Here is a 23478-nt window from a genome sequence, read left to right as displayed (position 1 = left end):
TTGTCTCTTCAGAGACCTGAAAGAGGGTCGTGGAGTGGACCTCTGACCACCCACTCCAGAATGTGGGTGGTCAGCTCTCTGCCTAGCTCTGCCTTGGGTGGTCCCAGCCAGCTCCCTCCAAGCCAGTGACCAGAGAGTACTCTGGGAACAGCTCATTCCCAAAAGCTGTCTGCAAAAGACAGTATGGCTAAGGCACTGCTAAGCTCCTCCCACACAACCTTTAACTGGACCCCACTGGGCATGACATTCTAAAATACCTCCACAAGCCTTATACCATACCTTGTGATTTGCAATGCAAAGCCTGGTTTACATTATAAAAATGTCTCTCTCGTGGGCTTAAACACAGCTCTAGTATCATTTTGGATATCTTGAACTGCAGAAGAAAAAAAAAGGGGATGGGAAGGAGAATTGTCTTTACAGACCTAAGTATCCCAGAGGGCCCAGAAGAGACCCAGGACTAGAAGTGGACAATCTAGAAGTGAGTACAAACCAGTCCACAGAGCACTGGGATTGAGCCACTGGTCTTCTTTTAGTCGGCAGCATAAGCACAGCTGCAGAGACTCAAGGTCAATTGCCAGGGCAAGCCTCCCTCTTGGCTGTAAGTCATGTTCCCCCCAGCTCAGCTCCCTACAAGCAGGATGTTGAACACCAGAGAGAGCACAAGCAGTGAACAGTAGAGATCACTGCGTTACCTCCCTGTAAGAAAGAAGTTTTTATAATTGCCCCTTTCTTTTGTACAGCTCAAAGTCGTGTGTCTGTGCAGCATGGTGGGAGCAGAAGTAACCTCTGCTTCTCTGCTGTGTCCACGTGGAGGTGGACCCATGAAAGTGCCAGTTTCATGCCATGTTTTCCCTTTACTGTGCAAGAGGATAATGCAAGTGGCAAAACAGCTCATTGTCCAGATTAAAATAACGCGGATCTGAAGCACATCTTGCTTATGTTTTGTCAGCTCCATATCTGAGCACTTCATTAACATGGGCAAATAGACTGTAGTGTCTTCTAAGTGAGCCTGCTCAGAAATCACTGAATCAATCAAAAGCTGGGGAAAACAACTCATCGCATCTGATGTGCTAGTTCTTGGAATTTTAGCTATATTAGGCAATACCTTTTTGTTCACTCAAATTAGCCTAATTGGATGCATATTTATTGTCCGATGTTCTTTAGTATCTAGGCGAAATCAAACAGCTGTTTCACTACTGAGGTGGCAATTTTGCATAAGAAATACGGACAGCTTTACATCAGACTAATAACGTTATTTCATTATTCAAAACCAGAGCTAAAATTAGCAGACACCTCAATAATCAGATGCATATTTTATCTTCAAGATACGAACTTGAATTTGCACAGACTGCCTCCTATCAATAGCCTGTAATTCTTGATAAGCTCTTCTGCAACTGCCATGAGATAGGGATACAAGACTCGGACTAACTCTTACGTTTGCACCTTCCTATTTAAATACTAAAAGGACTCCAAAAGTCACACTCCATCTGTATCCATTTGCCATGTGCCAGAAAACTACATAAACCTCCAGATCTGACCTTTGATATACCTTTTTAGCAATGAATCACTTCTGCACTTGCTGATACATGTTTAAGGGGAGATGGAGTCAAACCCACCCACAGAACTGCACTTGCTTGTGCTCACTCGAGAAGCACCAGTGTTTTCTTGAGGTCCTCCTTAAAATCATATGGCATCTTTCCCCCCTTGGGGTGACCAAGGGTTGGGGAGCCCCTGGCACAGAGCGGGTGCTGTAGCTTATCCACACATTCTAAATAACAGCAACAGCCTTGTGCAACAGCCAGAAAGTGGTCCATTAGGAGGTCTTTTTAATAGGCCATACGTGAACAGCGCTTGGACAGATGGAAAAATTCCCTTTTGACCAATGCTGTATTTTAAGCACCCTTAATCTGCAGGGACATTGCCACTTGAATGGAACACTGGGCACCTTGAAGAATGCAATAAACCCAAACAAAGCCCTCTGTTAGCCTCTAAATACTGTCTGAGATGTGAAAGAGTGAGAGAAACAGTAAAAAATTATAGTTCTAATATAAAATCCTCAAATTTCCCTCCTGCCTGTACTGATGGAATAGTTACTTCATGTGTAAAGCCTGGGCCAGCATTCCCCCAACTTAATTCAGAGGCAGGTAGAGGAAATATGACTTATTTAAAGATGGAAAAGAATGACAAAGTACTGTAAATCTGGACCATGGACTTGTCTTCTCATTGCTGGGAGGCACAGACTGGAAAAGGGTTCTGCTTGAGATGGAAGTTTCACCCAGGGTTGTTCCTTCATGTGGAGAAGCACAATGGTCATATGTGCCTCCTTTTCTTCATGGGCTGTAGAGGATGCTTAGCTCTGTTCAGGTATGGGGAGTCTCCCCAGCTACTGGGCAGGACCCAGGGCTAACTCCTGGGGGCTGAAGGCCGGTTGCCTCCGTCACTGGCACTGGGCATCACAGAGTGGCAGCCAAGCCTTTCCCTTCCCAGCAGCTGAGTGCAACCCATCTGTTTTCACCCAAATCAGCCTAATTGCATCCATATTTATTGCCTGCTGTTTTGCTACAGATAGGCAAAGCCTCCTTAGCTGCATCAGATCCTAGTGGCTGCCAATACCACGCTGCTGTTGCTGTGGTTTCTCTGTGATCTCTGCACTCCTCAGGCTTCTCCCAGTGCTACCTGTTAGGGTTAATGAGACCTTCACTCTTCTTAATATCAAAAGAAACAGTTTCAGTGGGAAATCTGCTTGCTGAGCGTAGTTCAGATCAAACCGTGTTCTTGAAGGCTTTTGGAAGGGTTCAGGGCAGTGAGTCCCAGAGAGAAGGAGCATCATTTTGCCCTCACTGGGATTTGTTTGCAGGAGGGAAAGGAAATATCAGCTGCAGGACTGACTGGTGTTGTAATTCACCTTGCTGTTTCAGATGGGGGAGTTCAGTTCCCTCTTCTCAGACCTGCACCTAAAAAAAATATGTGCTGATATTGGCTTACCATCCCAAAGCAGAAGGGGCAAATTACTATGAAATGTTTACAGGGACCATTTGAAACATGAGAAGAGGATGTTTTTAGTAATGAGGAAAGAGCCAGATACCTTAGAAGAGAAACATTCCAGCTTTAAGAATTAATTACTGCTTCCCAGTAATGCAGGTTGACTATTAAATAAACTTGCGCAATTTCCTGGACAGACACATTTTAACCGCAATATTGCATGCACGTCAAGAGCAAATTACAGTTCCCTGAACTGTGTCCCTGCAAGCCCGGAGAACATGGGCAGATGTGTTTGCCCAAGCACTCATCCAGCAAAGCCCAGAGGATGGGCCATGGGGCTAAAGGAGCCACCTATACATAGCAGGTCACACCATGGGAGGCTCCGAGAGGGGATTTCTCATATGGATGGTTATTTTTCAGTCTAGAAAGGAAAACATGGATAGCAAACAACCAAGTGCATTTTTTTAAATGGTAGCTTCAACATCTATGGATTCCTATAGCCGTTATGCAAACTCCACTACATAGCTTTTCAGTTGTAAATCAAGTAGCACAGGCCAGTGAAATGGATGCTCAATTTCTATATCCTAATTTTTCTTTTGTTAGTGTGGGAAGGGAGTATGTAACTGGTTATGCTGCACCATACACACTGGCATAACAATTTGCAATACGTATTCATACTTCTTTCAGTCAAGAGCATGAAGCAAAGGTAAGAAAATGTCATAAACCAGTTATCTCGAAGCAATTTTCAATAAAAAGGCATTGCATTCTCCTTCTTTTTAGATATGTGGAAAGAGGAGAGTGGTGGAAGAACAAGTCTGAGAATCAGTGCGGTTTTGTGGAAGTCTGAATTGGCACTAATTACCCAAACCCCAAGCTGAGCTGCTGTTTTGTGAGCTGTGCTCTAACTGGAAATAAGCTTTTGAAGGATGTCACTCTGAAGGTACTTTGGAAGGTCTTTGGAGGATTGCATGTACCTTGCAAAAGCATCACTCCCAGAGACATTGCTCCTAGAAGGACAATTGGGTTCAGATGCTGGCTTTAGGAGCAACTGAAGAGATAGTTTGTCTTACTGGTTTGCATCACCAGTGGTTATATGCCAAGTGCAACAACTCTGCAAAAGGTCCACTCTCCCTAAAGGACTTTATTCTGAACCTGTTCAGGACTTCCTAAATAAACAGCAACCCCACCAAAAGATATTGAAATCCCTCGAGACTAACATTGTTTCATAGGATGTCCGAGCACAGGATGCAGATGTGTTTCTCGTCCATCCATCCAAGCCTTGACCACTTTTGCTCTCTGTCTGAAGCTGGAACCCAGCTCTTGCACACAGTGTGAGTACTGTCCTTCTTGCCCATGGTCTGTCTTGTCCACAGTCCTTCATATGAACAAGCCACAGAAATGCAGCATGGACCTGCAGCACTGGCCATCGCATGTGCTGATAGCCAGATCTCTGCCAAGAGGCAGCTAGGAAGCAGCCTGAGTCCAGGCTATGCAAGTAGGGCAGAAAGTAAGGAGACATCTGTAAAGCCTTTTGGAGAAAACATCTCTGTCTAGGGACCTGCAGGTCCGGATCTGAAGGACACAGAATAGGTTGATGGCAGAAGTTATTTTAAAATTCACGAGGTAAGGCATTATTAGATGATTTTGGTGCTGGGAGACAACTAGAAGAAACAGTCTAATGGAAGGGAGGTGCTGATGTAGTAGCAGCCTTAACAGTGTGTGACGCTGCATATTCCCTGCTTAAGAAAACCCACTCATCCCTCTTGTCAGGGGAAATCGCTGTGGTTTTATTTCAGCAGAGGTGGTGGGAGGAAGAAGGCAGATATATATTTTCCTCTTTCCTCCTGAAGCCACCCTGGCCTCTGGGTGAAGGACTTAGAGACTGGTGAAGGCAAGTATTTGGCAGGAAGGGTGACAGTGGCCATGGCTCAGGAGAAACAAAGCTTTGGAACTCCTCTGCTAACGCTTGAGAGATGCTTTTTCCTTCCTACCTCAGTGTGCCCCTCTTTATCCTCTCAGCCAGGGCTGAAGAAAATGCCAGGGCAAAACGAACTGGGAGCCAGCAGGTTCCTCCTGCTCTTTGCCTGTTTGCTGAGGGTTGCACAGGCTGAAAACTCTTGGGTCAAGCCAGATCTGTGACAGCTGGAGCAAACTGACAAATGGCTTAAATGCCGAATTTATGTACCTGTACCCAAAATTGTTATCCAAAATGTCCCAGCTCAGCTGCTGCCTTACATTGGAGGCAGGTCAGAGCTTCCTCTCGCACCATAGGTGTGCTTTAACCAGTGAGATTCCCCATTAGACCCATAGGAGACCTCGTCTTGCTCTGACATGCAGCTGAGCCAGTTGGACAGTGTGGGAAGCATCACAAGGAGGCGGGTTGTGCCTTCATTTTAATGTAGGTGCCTACGTAACAAGGCACTCTTTAAGTTCTTCCCATAGGAGAGATACGGTGCAAATGACTGTATTTACCCTCCCACCCATCCCTCCCCTTGTATGCCCACCAGTTCCTGCCCAAACTTTCCTGAGCTCTGGCTTTGCCAGGGGCCATAGGAGACACCCAAAGTCGATCCCTAATGCTCTTTTTTAGCTTGGCCTTTGAGGGAGATGCAGATAGGTCCGATACATGTTAGTTGCCCTTTTGGTATATTTTAAGTCCATGTATGAGCTGGATCGCTTTAGCAGCTCACTCATTGAAAACTCTGCAGGATGTGGGAGCAAAAAATAAAGCTTTTTCATTTCCAAAGACAAAAGCTACAGTTCAAAAAACAACCAAAACTGTGCCACCGTAGTGGTTTCTCTTGGAAACCATTTGCTGTCTCTGATTTCAGGATGATGAAATGCGGCATAAGAAGTCTCTTTCCAGAGAAAGCAACAGCCATCCCACACAATCCTCTGCTCTGGATTGCTCAGTGCTTTGTCCCATATTAATCTGTAGGAGAAACTTAACCCTCCCATTAAATGCTTTGGGCTCAATAGATTAATCCTGGGGGACAGATCTCTAAAGTACCTCAGATATTGGAACTCATTCCTAACAGTTTATCATAATTCAGATGATTTCAGGTGCAAGAAAACAGCAGTCAGATAACCTCCTGTAATCAGAATTTGTGATTTTTCAAACTCCTCTTCAATTTTCCCTATGAATGCATGAACCTTGCTGTGAGTTTGAGTCTGCCAGGGATGTGCTACTTCTCAGTAATCCTACCCGCCTGCTCCCCTCAAGTTCCCAGCCCAGAGTTCTGGGCCTGGCAGAGCAATTCTCATCATGAAGAAATATTTCAAATATGTTTTAGTCAGTACTTTGGTTTGTCCAGGTTGCCACCATGCTTTTGCATTTCCATTAATTAACTCCAGAGTTTTGGACCAGATTTGGAGGTCCAGTATCTGTCTGGTCTGGAGCTGCCTCTCTTTAGCTCTCCCACTCACTTTGGTAGGGCAGCACAGGGCCTTTCAGAAGGAGAGTTACAGGTAACGTGCCCGGGCTTAGGCTGTGCACGTGCTTCTGGATGGAGAATAGTCCTGCTAACACCCCCCACCCAGTACTAACACGGCCTCTGATGCTTCCTTGCAGAGCATCATCTTTAACTTCCTCAGTCACCCTTCTCTTGATTGCCACTATTATGAAGACTTTCATCTGTGGATTGAGTGGAAGTGCCCTAAAAATCTTCCAGTCCCAGTGGTCAACAACAAGAGAAACCGCCCACTAACTGCTAGGGACTTAGGCAGCAGTTACCTTCCCTTCCAAACCAAGGCAAGAAGAAAAGGGTCTTTGGTCTTAACCTATGAAAATACAGTAAGTTTTTAAAAAAATCTTACTGGAATTGTGCGTGAGTGGGGACAGCAAGTTTCACCTTGTAGAGATTACTCTGCTTCTACACTTCCTACATGAAGCAGAGCTTTATTTTTTGCCAATACCATGCACATACTTCAGAGGTATATGTGAAGTACAACCCCTATGTTCCACACAGAAGTCCAGCAAATAGTTAATAAAAAGCTTCTAGTATGGTGTAGAGCTTATGTGAATTAAGCATAAAAAGTCTGAGCTGTTTCCAATGGCTACAAAATTGCCCGGGGGAAGATAAAATATGATTTCTTTAAAATGTAGCTATTTTACGTTAGGGGAACCTACGCATCAATCCTTCCTATCACACATCTCCAGAGAAAGCAACAGCCATCCCACACACTCCTCTGCTCTGGATTGCTCAGTGCTTTGTCCCATATTAATCTGTAGGAGAAACTTAACCCTTCCATTAAAAGCTTTGGGCTCAATAGATTAACCCTGAGGGACAGATCTCTAAAGTACCTCAGAAACTGGAACTCATTCCTAACAGTTTATCATCATCCAGATGACTTTAGGTGCAAGCGAAACAGCAGTCAGAGATCCTAATGTAATCAGAATGCTTACAGACAGGTTTGTATTTTCATGTTTAATAAAGCTTTTTTTTTTTTCTCTCAATATAAAGCTTTCCAAACATTCTATAAAGGCAAGTGATTGTTACATTATCATCATTCCTATTTTACAAACAGGAAACTGAGGTCCAAGAAACTCTGCTCTGGTTTGAGCAGAGTAAAATAGGAAATCCTAGCCCAAAAAAGAAATGAAATCAAAACCTCCTGGCAAAAAAAAATCCTTCTCCAACTACCTCTATTTAGTTGCTATGCAGCAGTTTTGTGTGTGTGTGTAAAAATAACCCAACCAGTCAAACTAGGGAATAGCAATGCAATTACAAGCTTCAACATACTAACTCCCATACTGTTGGCATTAGTACAAAAATAAAGGTTTTTATTAACTAGTTTACAAAAATAAAGTCTATTGAGTCACACAGGATCTCATCGGGGTCAGGGGGAGCTATTTGACTTTGGAGGATAAAGCCTGTTTGAAACGTCTCTTTAGATCTTGCATGTTGGGAGATTTGGGCCGAGGGATGATGGACGACCGCCTCCTGTCCATGGCACCAGCACGCTGTAGTTTGCTGACTTCCTTGCAAAGATACTGGAAAACATCAGAGACGCCTTGGAAGTCATCACTCGTGGATATTTCCAAGAACAGGCTGCCCAGTTCATTTGCCAGCTGTAGCCCCTCTTTTGCCTGTACTTGCCTGGCATGGAGGAGGTCTGCTTTGTTCCCCACGATAATGATGGGAGTCCTGGCATCTGGGTGAACCTTGCGTATGTGCTGGTAGAGAGGTTGGACTGACTGGTAGCTGCTGTAATCTGTGATGGAGTAGACGAGGAGGAAGCCTTCTGCCCACTTCACACACCTGGAGAGGGAGTCCAGCACCTGCACACAGTTTTCCTGCACCTATGGTATGACAGAGAGCACAAATTCTGCATCGGGTCATCAAAGTATGAAGCCTGTATCATAGACAGCACTGTTGAACAGGCCCAAAAGGAACCCTGAGCTGTTTTAGGAGACTAAGTCGAGCCTTGTGGGAAGCTGAGGCTCAAAAGCTGAGCCTTCAGGTGGCACAGAAGAACAGATTGACCCAAAGCATCTCCATACCTGGATGCACCCCGGTGTGTCTTGGATCTGCACAGCAATGTGGTCCCCCTCCAGATGCACCAGCCTGGAGTAGAGGTTGCCTGGGGAGCAGAAAACCGTCAGGCACAATCCGCAGCCGGGGGTCCCCACTGCAGAGGTCCCTGCCGCCTCCCTCACCTGTATTCGGCTCATAGTCCCCGATGAACCGCTTCGTCAGGAACCGCACGATCATTGCTGAAACACAGAGTGGCCACTTTAGGTGGGATGGACAGATGGACAGGGGAAGAAGGAATGGACAGGGGATAGACAGACAGGGGATAGGCAGACAGGGGATGGAGGGATGGATGGATGGATGGATGGATGGATGGATGGATGGATGGATAAACGGATGGACAGGGGAAGAGGGGATCAATCGGAGATGGGTGGACAGAGGATGGATGGACAGACAGACAGGGGAAGAAGAAACGTATGGGGATAGGCAGACAGGGAATGGATGGACGGATGGACAGCGGAAGAGGGGATTGATAGGGGATGGGTGGACAGGGGATGGGTGGACAGATAGATGGGGAAGAGGGGACAGATAGGGGATAGGCGGATAGGGGATGTATGGACAGACAGACAAGGGAAGAGGGGACAGACAGGGGATAGGTGGATGGATAGGTGAAGAGGGAGCAGACAGGAGATGGGCAAACAGAGGGGGAAGAGGGGACAGGTAAGGGATGGGCAGACAAGGGATGGACAGGTGCATGGACAGACAGACAAGTGAAGAGGGGATGGATAAGGGATGGGTGGACAGGGGACAGACAGGCAGATGAATGGACAGGGGAAGGGGGGATGGATGGACAAGGAAAGGGGGGATGGGCGGACGGACGGCGGAAGAGAGGATGGGTAGGCGTGGGCAGACAAGGGATGGACGGGTGGATGGACAGACATACAAGGGAAGAGGGGTTGGATAGGGGATGGGCGGATGGACAGATGGACGGAAAGGGGAAGAGGGGTCAGACAGAGGATGGGCAGACGGACAGGGCAAGAGGGGACGGGCAGCACCCACCGCTCTTGCCCACGCCGCGGGCGCCCAGCACGGCCAGGCGGAGCCGGGCGCCGGGCGGCTCCGGGGCGAACTCGGCGATGGGCGCCAGCAGGAAGGGCTGGGACATCCCTGGCGGGCGCATGGGGGGCAGCGAGGCTCCGCGAAGCTCCGCTCGTCCCGGCTCGTCCCGCAGCGCCCAGTGCGGGCGCCCGTCCGGGGCTTTTAAAGGCTCCGCCGGCAGCGCCGTGCGCGGCACCGCCCCCCGCCTGGCCCCTCCCCCCGGGATGGCCCCTACCACACTGGCTGCCCCGCCTTCCCGGCTGCCCCCTCCCAGTTGTCCCACCCCCACTGTCTGTCCTCCATCCCCAGTTGTGTCCCCCAAACTGTCCGTCCCCTTCCCCACGGGCTGACCGCCCCGACTACCCCCGCCCCCCTAGCCGGCCCCCTCCCCGCTGGCTGCCCTCCGTCCCCGACCCCACCCGCGCTGTCTCCCCCTCCAGTGGCTGTCCCCGCCCCCTACTAAGTGCCCCCCCCCTCCTCAGTTGTCCCACCCACACCGTCTGTCCCACCCGCCACTGCCTGTCGTCGCCCGCACCATCCGTTATCCACCACTCTTTCACCTCCGATTGTTTTGCTTTCTACACCTGGACCCGTCCCTCTAAAGTCAGGACTGAAACCTCACCTTGCAGATCAAGTAACAGCCAAGTGGTCCGCGGGGTCTTGAGACGTAGATCAAGCCCTTTGCGGCTTTTAAGTGGAAGAAAGTTTCAGAGAAGATGGTCACTGCACCACGGGCTGCTGTTCTAAGAGCCTCTGGAAACCCTCACCCTGGCTCCTGCAGAACCACACTGCTTTGTCAGCATGTAAGCGTCCGCAAGATAAATAATCCTTTCAGGGGCTACTTTATTTTTATCAAGGAGATAACACAAGCCAGCAGGAAACGACGTGGCGGAGGCCAGCAGGTCAATACTCAAAAGGAGTGGAATGGATTTTTGGTCTCACAGCCTGGCACCACAGCGCGACAGAGCCACTGTGGGAGCTGCTGGGACCCAACTGCGGGGCTGATGCCCACGGACAGCCCAGGAAATCCTGGACACCTGCAGAGGCAGCTGAGCTGATCGTTGGCACTGGTGGGGCTGTGCACTGGTGCTGCTCTCAGTCACCCTGCCCCTGCCCTTCAATACATCTTTCAGAAGATGCACACAATGACAGCAGGTCATGTTTTTCCTCACTTCATTCTTGTCCTTCCTCTCACTTTCTCCCTACACCCATGCAAGAGTCCAAGTACTGCGTCTGATACAAACTTCTTTGTACACCCTCAGCCCCAGTCCCTCCAGTGACAAGAAAACTCGGAACAAGGGCACCAGAGTAAGGCTGCCTGCTCTGCTCTACCACAGCTAAGGTGTTCCTGAAGGAAGTCAGCCCTCAGCGCCATGGGAACAAGGATGGGGAAGAAATTCTCCTCACTTCCTGCAGGTGCAGAGTTCATGCAGGGAGCAGAGGCACAGCTCAGGTTCTGACCCCCATTAGCAGACAGGACCAGTCATCCTCCCAGAGCACTGTTCTGCCCTGTTTAAAGATTCTCCCCTGGTGCCTCAGAAATATACTACCCGATCACAATTCGACAGTGCTCTTTGAAGTGTTACACAGGCTTCACAGCATTCGAGACCATGCTAATTAACATCAGCTAAAGTAGTGCCTGCAGAAAAGCATGGTGGAAGAAGAGCTGTTCATTATTTGTGTTACTCTAGTGCCTAAGAATACTTAGGGCAACATCAGGGCCACTTTCAACCTCAAAAACTGATTGCCTCTAAAATTTCTCCTTCACTTTCCGTGATGCCAGTGAGCCATCTTCTTTTTCTAAACAAGATTTCTCTCACATCAGCAAAAGCTTTTAAGTTTCCAGAGGTTCATGCTATTGTCATCTGCTCCCATTGTTATGCACCACCGCTTGTCTTTGGCCTTGCATGGAGTGCCAATGCAGGCTCTTTTTGTGCATCTCTTTACAAAAGAGATATCAGAGTACATTCAGCATGCTCTTGAAATGAGTACATTCCAGGCAGATGATTACTAGGTGCTAAGCTGTGAAAGCAGTTGTATTAAACCACCACTGTCACCAAAACCTGAGGGGCTCCCCCTCTTTTCTGGCAGCTGTAGAGGTTACACACCCTTACCTGCTGCTGAGAGCATCCCTAAAGGTCAAACGGTAATGGTCATGAGTAGAGATGACTGTGCGTAAACCCAGGTAGGGAATGCTGTGGAGGATCTCATTTCCAGGAAGCAATGAGCTGTCCCTCCATCAACACTGATTCTGGTGCAACAAGAGCAGTTCGGTAGGTAGAAGCAGTTGAGGCTCAGGTTCCTCACATGCGGGGACTCAGATTAGCTGTCCCTGTTCTGTGCGCCAATTTATCCTTGGGATGTATGGGTCTCAAAGCTGTTCCAAAGAGCGTTTCCTTTCTCGAGTGGAGGTCCTACTTGGAAGCAGAAGGTTGTACTTTCACCCATTCCATGCAGATGGCCAATGCCACCATCTCTATGGCCTTTCACATGGTCCCTGCCTATTCCAAGCTCTGACAACATTCAACAGCAGGTACTTTTGCAGGAGGGAGTAGGTGACTTATTCATGTGGCTGTAGGAGGGAGGACAACCCAAGAGCCTCTGGAGCTCCCTTCTCTAAGGAAGAAAATACAGAGTGTTTTCCTAGGAGTCTTTGCTGACACAGAGTCAGCTAGAAGTTCTGGGCAGGACCATGCGAGATAAAGAGCAGCAAGCACAAAGCTTTTCTATGTGGAGGAGCACTGGCTGAGAACTTTTACTGTGAGCTGGCATGGCTTCACCACTCGCCTATAAACTTTCAGAATCACAAGCCTATGTTCAAGACTGCAACCATTCCTTACAGTCCCCACTTCCTGCTGGTCAATGGCTAGACAGTTTGGAGTGGGCATGGACAAAAAGGTTACTGAGATCTTTGTATTTTCTGGGTTCTTGAGCTGTATGGGTGCTGCTGATGTCAGTCACATCCCTGCCGAACGCTTTAGCTGGGATGGTTGTGACTATGTAAATCCCAGCAGCTACAGACTTCCTATCTAGACCTTGGTATTGCGTGGATGTGAGATGCTCACAATCTGCATCTTTCATATCACCACCCTCAGAATCACAGGGCCTGCTGGTACCTTCTTCCTATGCAAGGAGTCTGCCTGCAGCAGCAGGGTGACCCCTGCACTGTGGGAGATGCTACCCACACCCCCAAGTCATGAGGTAGTACCCAGACAACCATGAGCCCAGTTCAACCACATCTTTTCACCACACTCTCTGAATTACAGAACCCACTGCACCTTGAAGGACAGAGGGAGCCTATCTGCCTGTACCAGGATAGGGAGGATCACATGCTCTAGTAGGTCTGTGAACAACTCTCAGCATCTGGACCAGGCAGGGCACCCCAGGCCACCACCCGTCTAGGGTGCCAGCCATCCTTCTGATCGTGAGGGACATCAACATGCTGAGTCCAGGATTGCACTGAGAAGGACAAGAGAGTGAATATCAAGACTATTTCCCCCATTTGATAAGTGCAACAAGAAGATTACAAAAGCATGTATTGTTTGTACATCCTCATGGCAGCTGCTTACCTGCTTCTCTCCCAGGAATGGGGCTGGAGGTACCTGCACATGCTTTGCCCCTCTCATGCTTCACTTGCTCCATCCCCAGGTCCTCAGCCTGCAGCCACTTTGCATGGGCACATTCCTCCTCCCCAGTCCTTTCTGCCTTTTCACAGACCCTTCCCAGCCACACGCAGTGCTCATCATGCTAACACTGCCTGCACAGCCCTCAGGAAACCTTAGATCTTGGTATCACTGATATGGTACAAAAAGACAAACCTGTCACCTCAGGAGAAGGCTTCCTTGCTTCTTTTCTAAAGAGATGACAAGAGATTTTTTTTGTAGTGCCTTTGGCAGGGAACCAGCTGCAATAGTTTGAGACAGTGAAACCTGGGAAAGAGGAGATAGCTCAGCCCCCACCACCTCCCAGTCAGGCTCCATGGGACGGACACAAAGTACTACACTGAAGTGTAGCGGCTTGTGCTGATCCATAAGCACTCTCTGCGTGTCGCATAGGGACAGCCTGTCCAACAGCTCTGGGATAATGAAGCCTCTGTGCTTGAAGAGAACTGGAAGACAGGTAACAGTACTGAACTTCTGCAAAACTAGCTTCTAAAGTAGGGATTCCTGAATTCTCCTAGCTCAAGGTGTCCAATTATATGGGAAACCTACAGCTCTGCATATTTCACAACAGTTCTTCACAATTCAAAGCGTTGTGGAGTGAAAAAAATTCAGCTCTGTCATGGTATGGGGAGAGAGAAGAAACATGTAGCCTGTAGCTGGCGTGCCTGCTGCAAGGTTTTGCTCATCAGGCACAGCCTCAGAACAGGACCACAGAGAACTGGTTACAGCTTATAGGTCTGGTCTGTGAAAACCCTTCTAGAGCAAATTGAAGGGGAGAGGAACCAGCAATTCCAAACGCCATAGGGAAACATGCTTCCTCCACCCAGAAGGGCAGAGAGGCTGAACTGCTGAGATCAGGACTATGCAACAACAGGGCAAGCGGAACACATGGGAAGCAAACTTCAACAGCAGGTACCAAGATCTGAGAATATCTGAGCTGTGCTTCTGCAAATGTGAAATTACTAGGAAAATCGGCACTGCACTAAGAGCAATAGGTAGTGTCAATAAACCCAAGACAGGTTAAATCTTAGTTAATTTGTCCTGTTTTCAGACATTAAAAAAAAACCACAAACAACAAACCAAAGGCTATTCTCTTGCTACACAAATTGTTTCATTTTGTCATTTCTGGGAATCCTGACCAAGGAAAGCATTCCCTCCTCCTCGCAACCCACACGCAGCTTCCAAATATGCATTTAAGAGCATCTACTGTTGGCATAGTGACCTTAAAAACACAGACCAAATAAATTGCAAACTGTTGCAATGCACAGAGCCTCTGGAAGCAAAGCTCTTAAGAGACCGCAACAATGTACTGTCTCATCTCAGTATTACAAATGGATAAATTCAAAAGTTCGGAATTACTCACCACCTACAGTTAGTTAAAACCATTTCATCAGCTAATCCACTTGAATCTTCACAGAGAAGTATAAAACACGGAAACAAAATAACTTACATGAGCATGTACGAGAAGAAATTTAAACTGCTGCAGACCATATCCAGTAAAACCTCCCAATGAACTCCTTCAGACATGAAGCCTAACAGAAAACTGCTTACCTTGTGAGGCAAACACCGATTTTAAACTGCTGTGGAAATCCACAAGCCAAAGGAGCTAATAAAAGTCTAAGGCTTAGTATACAGATCTCGCTGCTCCAAGAGATCCTCACTTGATCATAAAAGCTAAATGCATAAGCTGCAACAGAGAAAGCTAAAAACGCATTCGTCAACCTTGCTTCAGGAGAAGCATCAGGAGATGGTGATGTGCTGTCTGCCCAATATATATGGTGTCAAAACACAGTACTAGCGTCACATGTCAGTCTTTTGATGAGGAAGCATTTTTTCACTTTCAAGGCATTTCCAAAGCTCTTTCAACTATGTAGTTCACTCCATCTTCCGCTATGGGAGTTTAGAGAAACTTCAAAGACAGCACCTGCTCACTGTGACTTCACACCTGCAGTGTCTAAAGCCTGTCACCCTCAAATACCAGCCCAAACTAGACAATGACCTCTACGCTCAAAAACTACAGCCCTTGACAATAGAAACACAATTGAATGTTCGACAAATGCAAACAGGCATTAATCCCTTAATTTATAAGCCATCTGGACAATGTGACATCTTTGCTTAGTTAAAGGAAAAAGCGAACCTCAATACCTCTTCATTTCTTATTCCCAAACTTGCTAGCTGTCCTGCAACTCACTATTTGACAATTTCCAATAGCAAATACCTACAAATTGCTTGAGGTCACTACCTTTTCTATTTTACTCCTTCTACATGTAAATGTTAGCTTTGCATCACTTACTCAACATAGCTAGGCAATGCCTTATTGTCACACTCAGAAAGGTAAATTATTTATCCATGTAGCAGAGTTAAGCTCGAGTTTATGCATATTCGAAACTAACTAAGCAGGTTCCCTTCAGCAGTTTCTTTAGCAAGCTTCACACTGTTTGCTTCAAAGAAAGCTCAGAGAAACAGCATTGGCTGGTAAACAGTCACCTGAACATGTTCTTCCATTCAAGACGCACTGGGGAGGTAGCACTGTTTTTCTTATGGGTTATCAATAAAGTCCAAGGGATGACAGAAATGCATTACAACACCCAGGCAGATGTTTAGATTCAACAGACAAAAATGCAAGTGTTAAGGTATGCCAGTCAACTCAAATGATAAAAATCAAATTACAACAGCTGACAGCTTTGGAATTAAAGCCTTGTTTCTAAACAGCTTTCACAGGAACACTTACTCGCCCCTGAAGATGCTCTAAAAATCCTTCCTTTCCAGGTTACAACAGTGAAATACTAAAGTCCACCCACAGTCATCTCTCAAGAGGTTGCTTTCAAAAAATTTCCACAATTCTTTGGTATTAATACAAGACTTCTTGGCCAAAAGCTTGTATCAATGAAATCTGAAGCCCGTTATATCTTTTCCCACAAAATTTAAACCTCCAAGCAATACTGTACAATTCTTGGTATATGCTCTTAGTTGGCTGGTGATATATTCCATGTCCTCTCACATAACCTCACAATCATCACCAAGCATGAGCAAACATCAGGTGTTTCCAGGATTTATGTCCTATATAAACAACTAAAATGATCAGCAGAAGTTGCAGATGATTTAAACTACCAAACACCACGTAAGGCAAGTTAAACAAACAAACTTCAATAAAAGTTTTCCAAAGCATGTTCCAAAAAACTGAAGGAATCAGCCACAAACACATACACTTGTCCAAAACCAGATCTTTAATTTATTTTTTTTAAATGTGCATTATGCCATAAATTCATAGGGAATTGGCTCCAGCAGCTCTGGATCCTTGCCGTTGGTTCTCACAAAGTGTGCTTCTCTTGGTGGAGCAGGCTGTGAACAGGGTCAAAAAAAAGAAAACTCATGGCACTAGAACTCAAAAAGCAGCCTTACAGAAAATTAATTTTGGCAATGACTTAACACTAACATTACAGCAATTTTACCAATCCTAGTCTCTCTAAAATTTTATTGAAAGAATGGCACTAAGAAATTATCTGCTAGGAAGCGTGCTTTCATCGATGAATGAAAAACCTATAATTCACCCTCTGCAACTCACTAATCTAAATTAACACGAAGTGATGTACCCTGCAGTTCCAGAAGCAACAACCACTATGTCCTCCCTAAAGCTAGTTACTAATTTTTTCTTAAAGGGTTCCAACAGAAATGGTTGCAGCTAAACTAAACCAAAGACAACACTGATCCTAGAAATCAGCCAGAGCTTCTGCTGATCAGCAACACAACAGGAAGCATCCGACCCCTTGTTCACAGCCAAGGATACAATTTCCATCCAGGAACAGTGCAGTTCTGTTCAGGCAAACAAACTTATCAGGCAGCTCAGGTGCAGATACACCGATGCTGCCACTCTACTCTTAAAAAAAAAATAAAAATAAAGATTTTAAACATGAGTGAGGGTGGTGGCATCAGACACCTCCCACACTATCTGACATACACCAGGATTTTTCAGAATGCTATAAGCAGCTTCATTTAAGTGGAATGGGATTTTTCAAAGTCAGAGACCAAAAGTTCAGTTTATCATCACTACACTGTTGTTCTGGACAAAAACATTTTATTCAACTCATTTGGTTCTACCTGGTTTTGTTCAATGAAATGAATCAACAACGTGTCAACTACAATAAAAATATTACCTGGCGTTTCAGTTGAACCCAAATGCCTTTTTCTTTTGCTTCCTTTTTCTTCTTTTCATTCTCCTTCACACGCTGCAGAAAGCTGTCTCTGCTCTTGGAATGCTTAATGTGCTCAATACGCACATTAATTCTCTTGGCAAGAATCTTGCCCCTACAAAAGGAAACCAGTTTTTAATCTAGTACACTTGAAAAAAAGGCTACTTCAAAGCTAGCTTTATAGTCTTTACATGACTAACTCCGTAACCTCAATCAAAGATTTTTCTTTAAAGGCCAATCACTCAAAATACAACACTGCAGAAGCAAATCAGATACAACTTCTATAACTGAAAACTTATTAATAACAGTTTGCTGACATTTTAGGGTTAAGATTGTAGAGTACGCATAATTTTAATCTCATGGCACACAAAGAAAGAATTGTATTACCACTGTACTCCAGTCATTTCCTGAAAAAAAACAACCTCAACTTGTCCTTTTCAGACTAAACCATAGAAAATCCAGCTGAACACCACTAAAAATTAATATTTAAAAAGAGTTTCAGTACCAATGTGAAAGTCAGCTGAAACTCTCCACTATGTAATGTCACTTTGAGTGCTGCTCAGAAAAATACAAACTGTTTCCTCTGACAGGATCCAAGACAAATGAGTGTCATTTGCTTGGGTTATAAAAAGGAGATATACTTTACCCACCTTGAATGACCAATCAAGACAATAACTGTCTAACTGGTAAAGTGAAAGGAGGGTGTAATTACAGATCAACTTTACCAAATACAAAGTTTCAATAAACAGAATTTCATTACTTACTTAACCTGCTTGTTAACAATAATGCCCACAGCGTGCTGAGTAACATTATATACTCTTCCAGTCTTGCCATGGTAACACTTGTGGGGCATACCTTTTTGAACAGTACCCATACCCTGTTAAGAGGTAAAAACAAAAACAAAGTGATACTTAAAAAAAAAAAAAAAAGCAACATCAAAGGATGCTCTTTCAGAAGTTATTTCAAGTTCACAATTCAAATTACTTCAGAATGATTTACAAATACTCCTATTCATACATCAGAATTTATAACTGAACATTTTATATCTGAAGACTACAACATTCTGCTGTGACAATTCTGTTTGCATTCAGTCTTGGCAAAATGACTGACCACTTTGCTTTGAGCAAGCAACCAACAGGAGACAATAATCAAGCTCCAGTGTGTCAGAAACTGCTAATTCTGAACAGCGCAGTTGTCCAAGAGTCAATAGCAAGCAAATTACGCACCAATTTTTGATTGTTACAAAAACTCTGCACTTCAAATGAAACAAAAGGATTCAGTAAGAATTCTAGGTGAAAGGCTTTCAGATTTCACTACACCTAAATTTTTAAAGTACAGTTGATTTTAAAGGGCAAGTTCTAAAAAATACAACGTGACAGGAAATGATGCTGCACTTTTTTCCCTACATTAACATATATGATATGTCTTCAAATTTATTTATTGATTTCTAGCTTTAATATGGCTTTGCAATCACCATTTCTGTACGTACTTATTTTAAGTATAGTCCTACAATGATACAGGGAAACATACATAACTACCAGCTATATCAACATAAACTACAGCTCTTCTGAGTAGCAGAGGCCAATCATGTAAAACAGAACAACAAAACGACAGCTTTGTTTTTTCTACTTTCTATGACAGTAGCACTAGCAGGCACCATACAGCAACACCAGTATAGATATGGCATCTTTCACTTGCTTTTTTCAGCTGAACACACAGCAAGAGCACAGCTTAATATATTTTTATAACTATGTATCTATATATCTATTTAAAAAAATAGATAAACCAGCATGTGACACTGAAGCACCACAAACGCTTCAGTAGCACTGCCATTCCAGTACTGCTTCAAAAGTGAGCATTGGGTACTTGTGTTGACACACAGGACCCAAGTAACATAAGAGACTACCTCAAGAAACTGGAGACTGAAAAGGATTAGACTCCTTTAGCTTTTAATTATGTAGAACTGTAGAAAGTACCTTGATATCAACTATATCACCCTTCTTGTAGATGCGCATATAGGTAGCCAGCGGGACAACTCCTGTTAAGAGATACAAATTTAGATACTTATGAAGCCGACAATTTTGCACAGACATACACAAAATGGGATGAGGGACACAAATAATGCATTTCATAAAAGTTTTCTTAAAAATATCTTACTTTTAAAATATAAAACTAAGAAACCACCTTTTTTTTTTAAGCAATAATTACATCTTCAGATGCTCCCAATCATAAAGTCCTAACTCACAAAACATTACAGCTTTAATCATGTTCCTAATGCAGAAGTTGAAAAGGCATTACAGCTATTTACTACTTCATTCTGAACACAGCTGTTATCCCTGCTCATGGCTAAGAGGCAAACAGTATATTTTAAGAGTAATAATTGAAATATTTTCTTTACTTCACCTTCAAATGAATTTTTAAGCACTGACAGAATTAGCATTGGTACTACTACTGTGAAGCAATAAGAACACCAATGCCTAAGTTCTTAGAGCTCAGAGCTTACCTGCATATCATTCTTCAGCCCAAGCTGTCAGATAGCCTTTGACAAAAGCCACTGTTTTATAAATGCTACTCAGGGACTGTTGACATTCATCAGGTCAGTAGCTTAATGTAACATTCTTACTACAAGGTATACTCACCATGCTTGCGAAACGGCCTTGAGAACATATAACGCGTTCCCCTCCTCTTTCCTTTTGTGTTCGTCATTTTGGCTGTTTACTGTATAAATGAATGCAAACCATTCAGAAAGACTTGTTCAGTCATTAAAAATATGACTGATGTCATTTTCAGATTTTTAAGAAAAATCGAGTCTTCAAGTGTAATAAGAACACCACCACTTCAACAGCTGCTGGGTCAATTCAACCACAGTTATTAGCATAGATATTCACAGAAAACTGTATAGGACCACACAGTAACTCGGGTTAGAACAGATACCAGCAAGCCCCCTAGCTCAAAATCCTGCTTAAACCCCAGGTCTACTCTGAGATCAAACCAGATTGCTCAGGGGTTTGTCCAGTAAGGCCTTGGAACCCTTCAAGGATGGAGAGATCACTGCACAGCCTCCCTGGGCAGCCTGCTTTGAGGCCACACTGTTCTCATGATGAAATACTTTTTCCTTATACCCAGCCTGAGTTTCTTATTTTGACTCAAACCAGTTGCCTCACATCCCGAAACACCCCTGTCAAGGACCAAGACTCAGCACCCTGAGCAAGTCTGCAAATGACACCCAGCTGAGCGGTGCAGTCGCCACACTGGAAGGATGGGATGTCATCCAGAGGGACCTGGACAGGCTGTAGAAGTGGGCCTGCACGACCCTCATGAGATTCAACAAGGCCACGAGCAAAGTGCTCCACCTGGGTCGGGGCAATCTGCTGTTTCAATACAGGATGGGGGACAACATGACTGTGTGTGGCTCTGTGGAGAAGGACTTGGGAATACTGACATGTACTCGATGTGAGCCAGCAATGTGCACCCCCACAGCCCAGAAGGCCCAACTACTTTGGGCTGCATCGAGGGCAGCGTGGCCAGCAGGTTGAAGTAAGTGATTCTGCCCTTCTACTCTGCTCCTGTGAAACCCCATCTGGAATACTGTGTCCAGTTCTGGAATCCTCAACAAGAAAAGGATATAGAATTATTGGAATGGGTCCAAAGGAGGGCTACAAAGATGATCAGAGGGCTAGAGCACCTCCCATATGAAGACAAGCTGAGTGCTGGGGTTGTTCAGCTTGAAGAAGAGAAGGCTCCGAGGAGACCTTATAGTGGCTATCCAGTATCTGAAGGGAGCCAAGAGAAAGCTAGGGGGAGAATTTTACGAAGGCATGGTGTGATACGACGAGAGAGAACTGCTTAAAATTAGAGTGGGGAAGAGTTAGATTTGACATAAAGAAGAATTTCTTCACAATGAGCGGTGAGGCACTGGCACAGGTTGCCCAGGGAAATTGTGGATGCCCCACCCCTCGAGATGTTCAAGGCCAGGTTGGATGGGGCCTTGGGCAGCCTGATCTAGTGAGAGGTGTCCCTGCCCATGGCGAGGGGGGTGGAATTGGACGGGCTTTAAGGTTCCTTTCAACCCAAACCATTGTTATCCTACGAGTCCTCTTGTTGCTCACGGCACTACCAGGTTCCAAGGCCCTTTCGGTAACTACACCCCACTCCCTCAGCCTCTCCTCACATGGCAGCCGAGCGGCACCATCTCCGCTGCCATCGGCCGCCGTTCCACCCGACACAGGCCGCTGTCCCATCCATCGCCCCTCAGCCGAGCCCGGCCCCTGCAGGCCGCGGCCTCCCCGCTCCCTCGCGGCCGCCCCCGCCCCATCCCCATCCCCATCCCGAGCCGGTCCCGGAACCGCGGAGGCACCTGATCCCGGCGAGCGGAGCTCGGCGCGCCTCCCAGAGCGTGTTGCAAAATGGCGGCCGGCACCGAAAAGAAAGAGGCGGTGCCGCGGCTGTCCTTAACAGAGGGGCCTCACAGAGCTGCCCGCGCCACGCCTGACAGAAATCCCTTAACCGCGGGAGCTCTCTGGGCTGTCTGCGCCGTGCCTGACAGAGATCCCTTAAAGGAGGGGACTCGCAAGGACCGCCCGCGGCCGCCCTTAATAGCGGGGCTGTCCGCGCCGTGCCTGACAGAGATCCCTTACAGGGGGACTTCGTGGGGCCGCGCCACCCTCGACAGAAATCCTTTGGCAGCCGGAACTCTTAGGACTGCCCACGCCAAGCCTGACAAAAATCCCTTAAAGGAGGGGCTTAGCAAGGACCGCCCGCGGCCGCCCTTAACGGCGGGGCCTGGCGGGGCTGCCCGCGCTGCGCCTGACAGAAAGTTGGGAGGTGTCTCTGTATCTCCCCTTTCCTCCCTTCTTCCGTCTTTGCTGTGTAGGGGTGGGAGAGGTTTGGAAGCGGGAATGGCAGCAGGAGCCTGACGGGGATCCTGGGGGAGCAGCCCCGCCAGGAATTGCGTTTGCTCGTGTGAAATACAAGAAGCAGATTGAATTGAGACTCTGGAGTGCGTCCAGAGGAGGGGAACAGAGCTGGGTAAGGGGCTGGAGCACGAGTGTTACGGGGAGCAGCTGAAGGAGCTGAGGTTGATTTAGCCTGGAGAAGAGGAGCCTGAGGGGAGGCCTCATTGCTCTCTACAGCTCCTTGAAAGGAGATTGTAACGAGGAAGGTGTTGGTCTCTTCTCCCAAGTAAAAAGTGATGGGATGAGAGGAAATGTTGCACTAAGGGAGGTTCTGATTGTATATTAGGAAAAATTTCTTCATGGAATCATCATCATAGAATCGTTAACAGTTCAAGGGACCTTAAAGATCATCTAGTTTCAACCCCTCTGCCATAGGCAGAGACACTTCCACTAGAACAGGCTGCCCAAGGCCCCATCCAACCTGGCCTTACCTCCAGGGATGGGGCAGCCACAGCTTCCCTGGGCAACCTGTGCCAGTGTGTCACCACTCTCATGGTGAAGAAATTCATCCTTATGTCTAGCCTAAATCTGCATTTTTTTTCTCTGAAATGGTTGTCAAGCATTGGACCAGGCTGCCCAGGGAAGTGGTTGAGTCACCATCCCTGGAAGTAGTTAGAAGTTGCGTAGATGTGGCACTTAGGGACATGGTTTAGTGGTGGACTTGGCAGTGTTAGGTTTACAGTTGGACTCAGAATCATTAAGGTTGGACCTCTTGGGATCATACAGTCCAACGGTCAACCCAACACCGCTATGTCTAAATATATCCCAAAGTGCCATGTCTACATGTTTTTTGAACGCTATGTTGATCTTAAGGATCTTGTCCAACCTGAACGATTCTGTGAGGTTGTTTATGTTGTTAAAGAAATGCTCCGACATTTAAATTTGCAGACATTTAAATTTGCAGTAAATTTGCCTTCAGCAGCCATGGGTCAGTCACAGCTGCCTGACTGGAGATCCAGGCAGGAACTGGAGATCCAACAGCAGAAGCAAAGAAGCTGCTCAGATTTGGAATTTCTTTTTATTGTAATGAGCTTTCTTATAATGCCATATAATCTCCCATTTGTGTGGCAGATGTTTCCACAAAGATAAATAAAGTACAAATACTCAACAAGGAGCC

General features: G+C 46.1%; 2 protein-coding genes and 1 non-coding gene across 3 annotated transcripts; all 3 read right to left on the bottom strand.

Annotated features, from left to right (window-relative positions):
* Positions 1–7417: 7417 nt before the first annotated feature.
* Positions 7418–9704, bottom strand: RASL11A (RAS like family 11 member A). Its single transcript, XM_054082214.1, has 4 exons — positions 9516–9704; positions 8642–8698; positions 8486–8565; positions 7418–8284 (listed from the first exon to the last, which is right to left on the bottom strand). Exons 1-4 carry the CDS (start codon positions 9634–9636, stop codon positions 7832–7834), a joined length of 711 nt encoding a protein of 236 aa, XP_053938189.1. The 5' UTR covers positions 9637–9704; the 3' UTR covers positions 7418–7831.
* Positions 9705–16425: 6721 nt separating this feature from the next.
* Positions 16426–21896, bottom strand: RPL21 (ribosomal protein L21). Its single transcript, XM_054056466.1, has 6 exons — positions 21764–21896; positions 20046–20124; positions 19383–19444; positions 18171–18283; positions 17371–17521; positions 16426–16558 (listed from the first exon to the last, which is right to left on the bottom strand). The coding sequence occupies exons 2-6, from the start codon at positions 20110–20112 to the stop codon at positions 16469–16471; spliced, it is 483 nt and encodes a 160-aa protein (XP_053912441.1). The 5' UTR covers positions 20113–20124; positions 21764–21896; the 3' UTR covers positions 16426–16468.
* LOC128851046 (small nucleolar RNA SNORA27) lies at positions 17979–18111 on the bottom strand. The gene has a single exon (XR_008448335.1). It is a non-coding gene; the product is annotated as a small nucleolar RNA SNORA27 (small nucleolar RNA).
* Positions 21897–23478: the final 1582 nt, after the last annotated feature.

This window comes from Cuculus canorus, chromosome 1, assembly GCF_017976375.1.
Source record: "Cuculus canorus isolate bCucCan1 chromosome 1, bCucCan1.pri, whole genome shotgun sequence".
In the NCBI taxonomy this organism is placed as follows: Eukaryota; Metazoa; Chordata; class Aves; order Cuculiformes; family Cuculidae; genus Cuculus; species Cuculus canorus.
The sequence above is the reverse complement of the archived record's forward strand: the minus strand, read 5'-3'. Positions and strand labels throughout refer to the sequence as shown.

Bases quoted from the DNA above. Each gene is read 5' to 3' on its own strand.
- RASL11A (XM_054082214.1), bottom strand. From the start codon at position 9,636: ATGCGCCCGCCAGGGATGTCCCAGCCCTTCCTGCTGGCGCCCATCGCC. The intron at 8,699-9,515 runs GTGGGTGCTGCC...TCTGTGTTTCAG, and splicing joins CCGCGGCGTGGGCAAGAGCG to CAATGATCGTGCGGTTCCTG. The intron at 8,566-8,641 runs GTGAGGGAGGCG...TCTGCTCCCCAG, and splicing joins GGACTATGAGCCGAATACAG to GCAACCTCTACTCCAGGCTG.
- RPL21 (XM_054056466.1), bottom strand. From the start codon at position 20,112: ATGACGAACACAAAAGGAAAGAGGAGGGGAACGCGTTATATGTTCTCA. The intron at 19,445-20,045 runs GTGAGTATACCT...ATCTCTTAACAG, and splicing joins AAGGCCGTTTCGCAAGCATG to GAGTTGTCCCGCTGGCTACC. The intron at 16,559-17,370 runs GTAATATTTTTA...CCCTGTTCACAG, and splicing joins GGGTTCAACTGAAACGCCAG to CCTGCTCCACCAAGAGAAGC.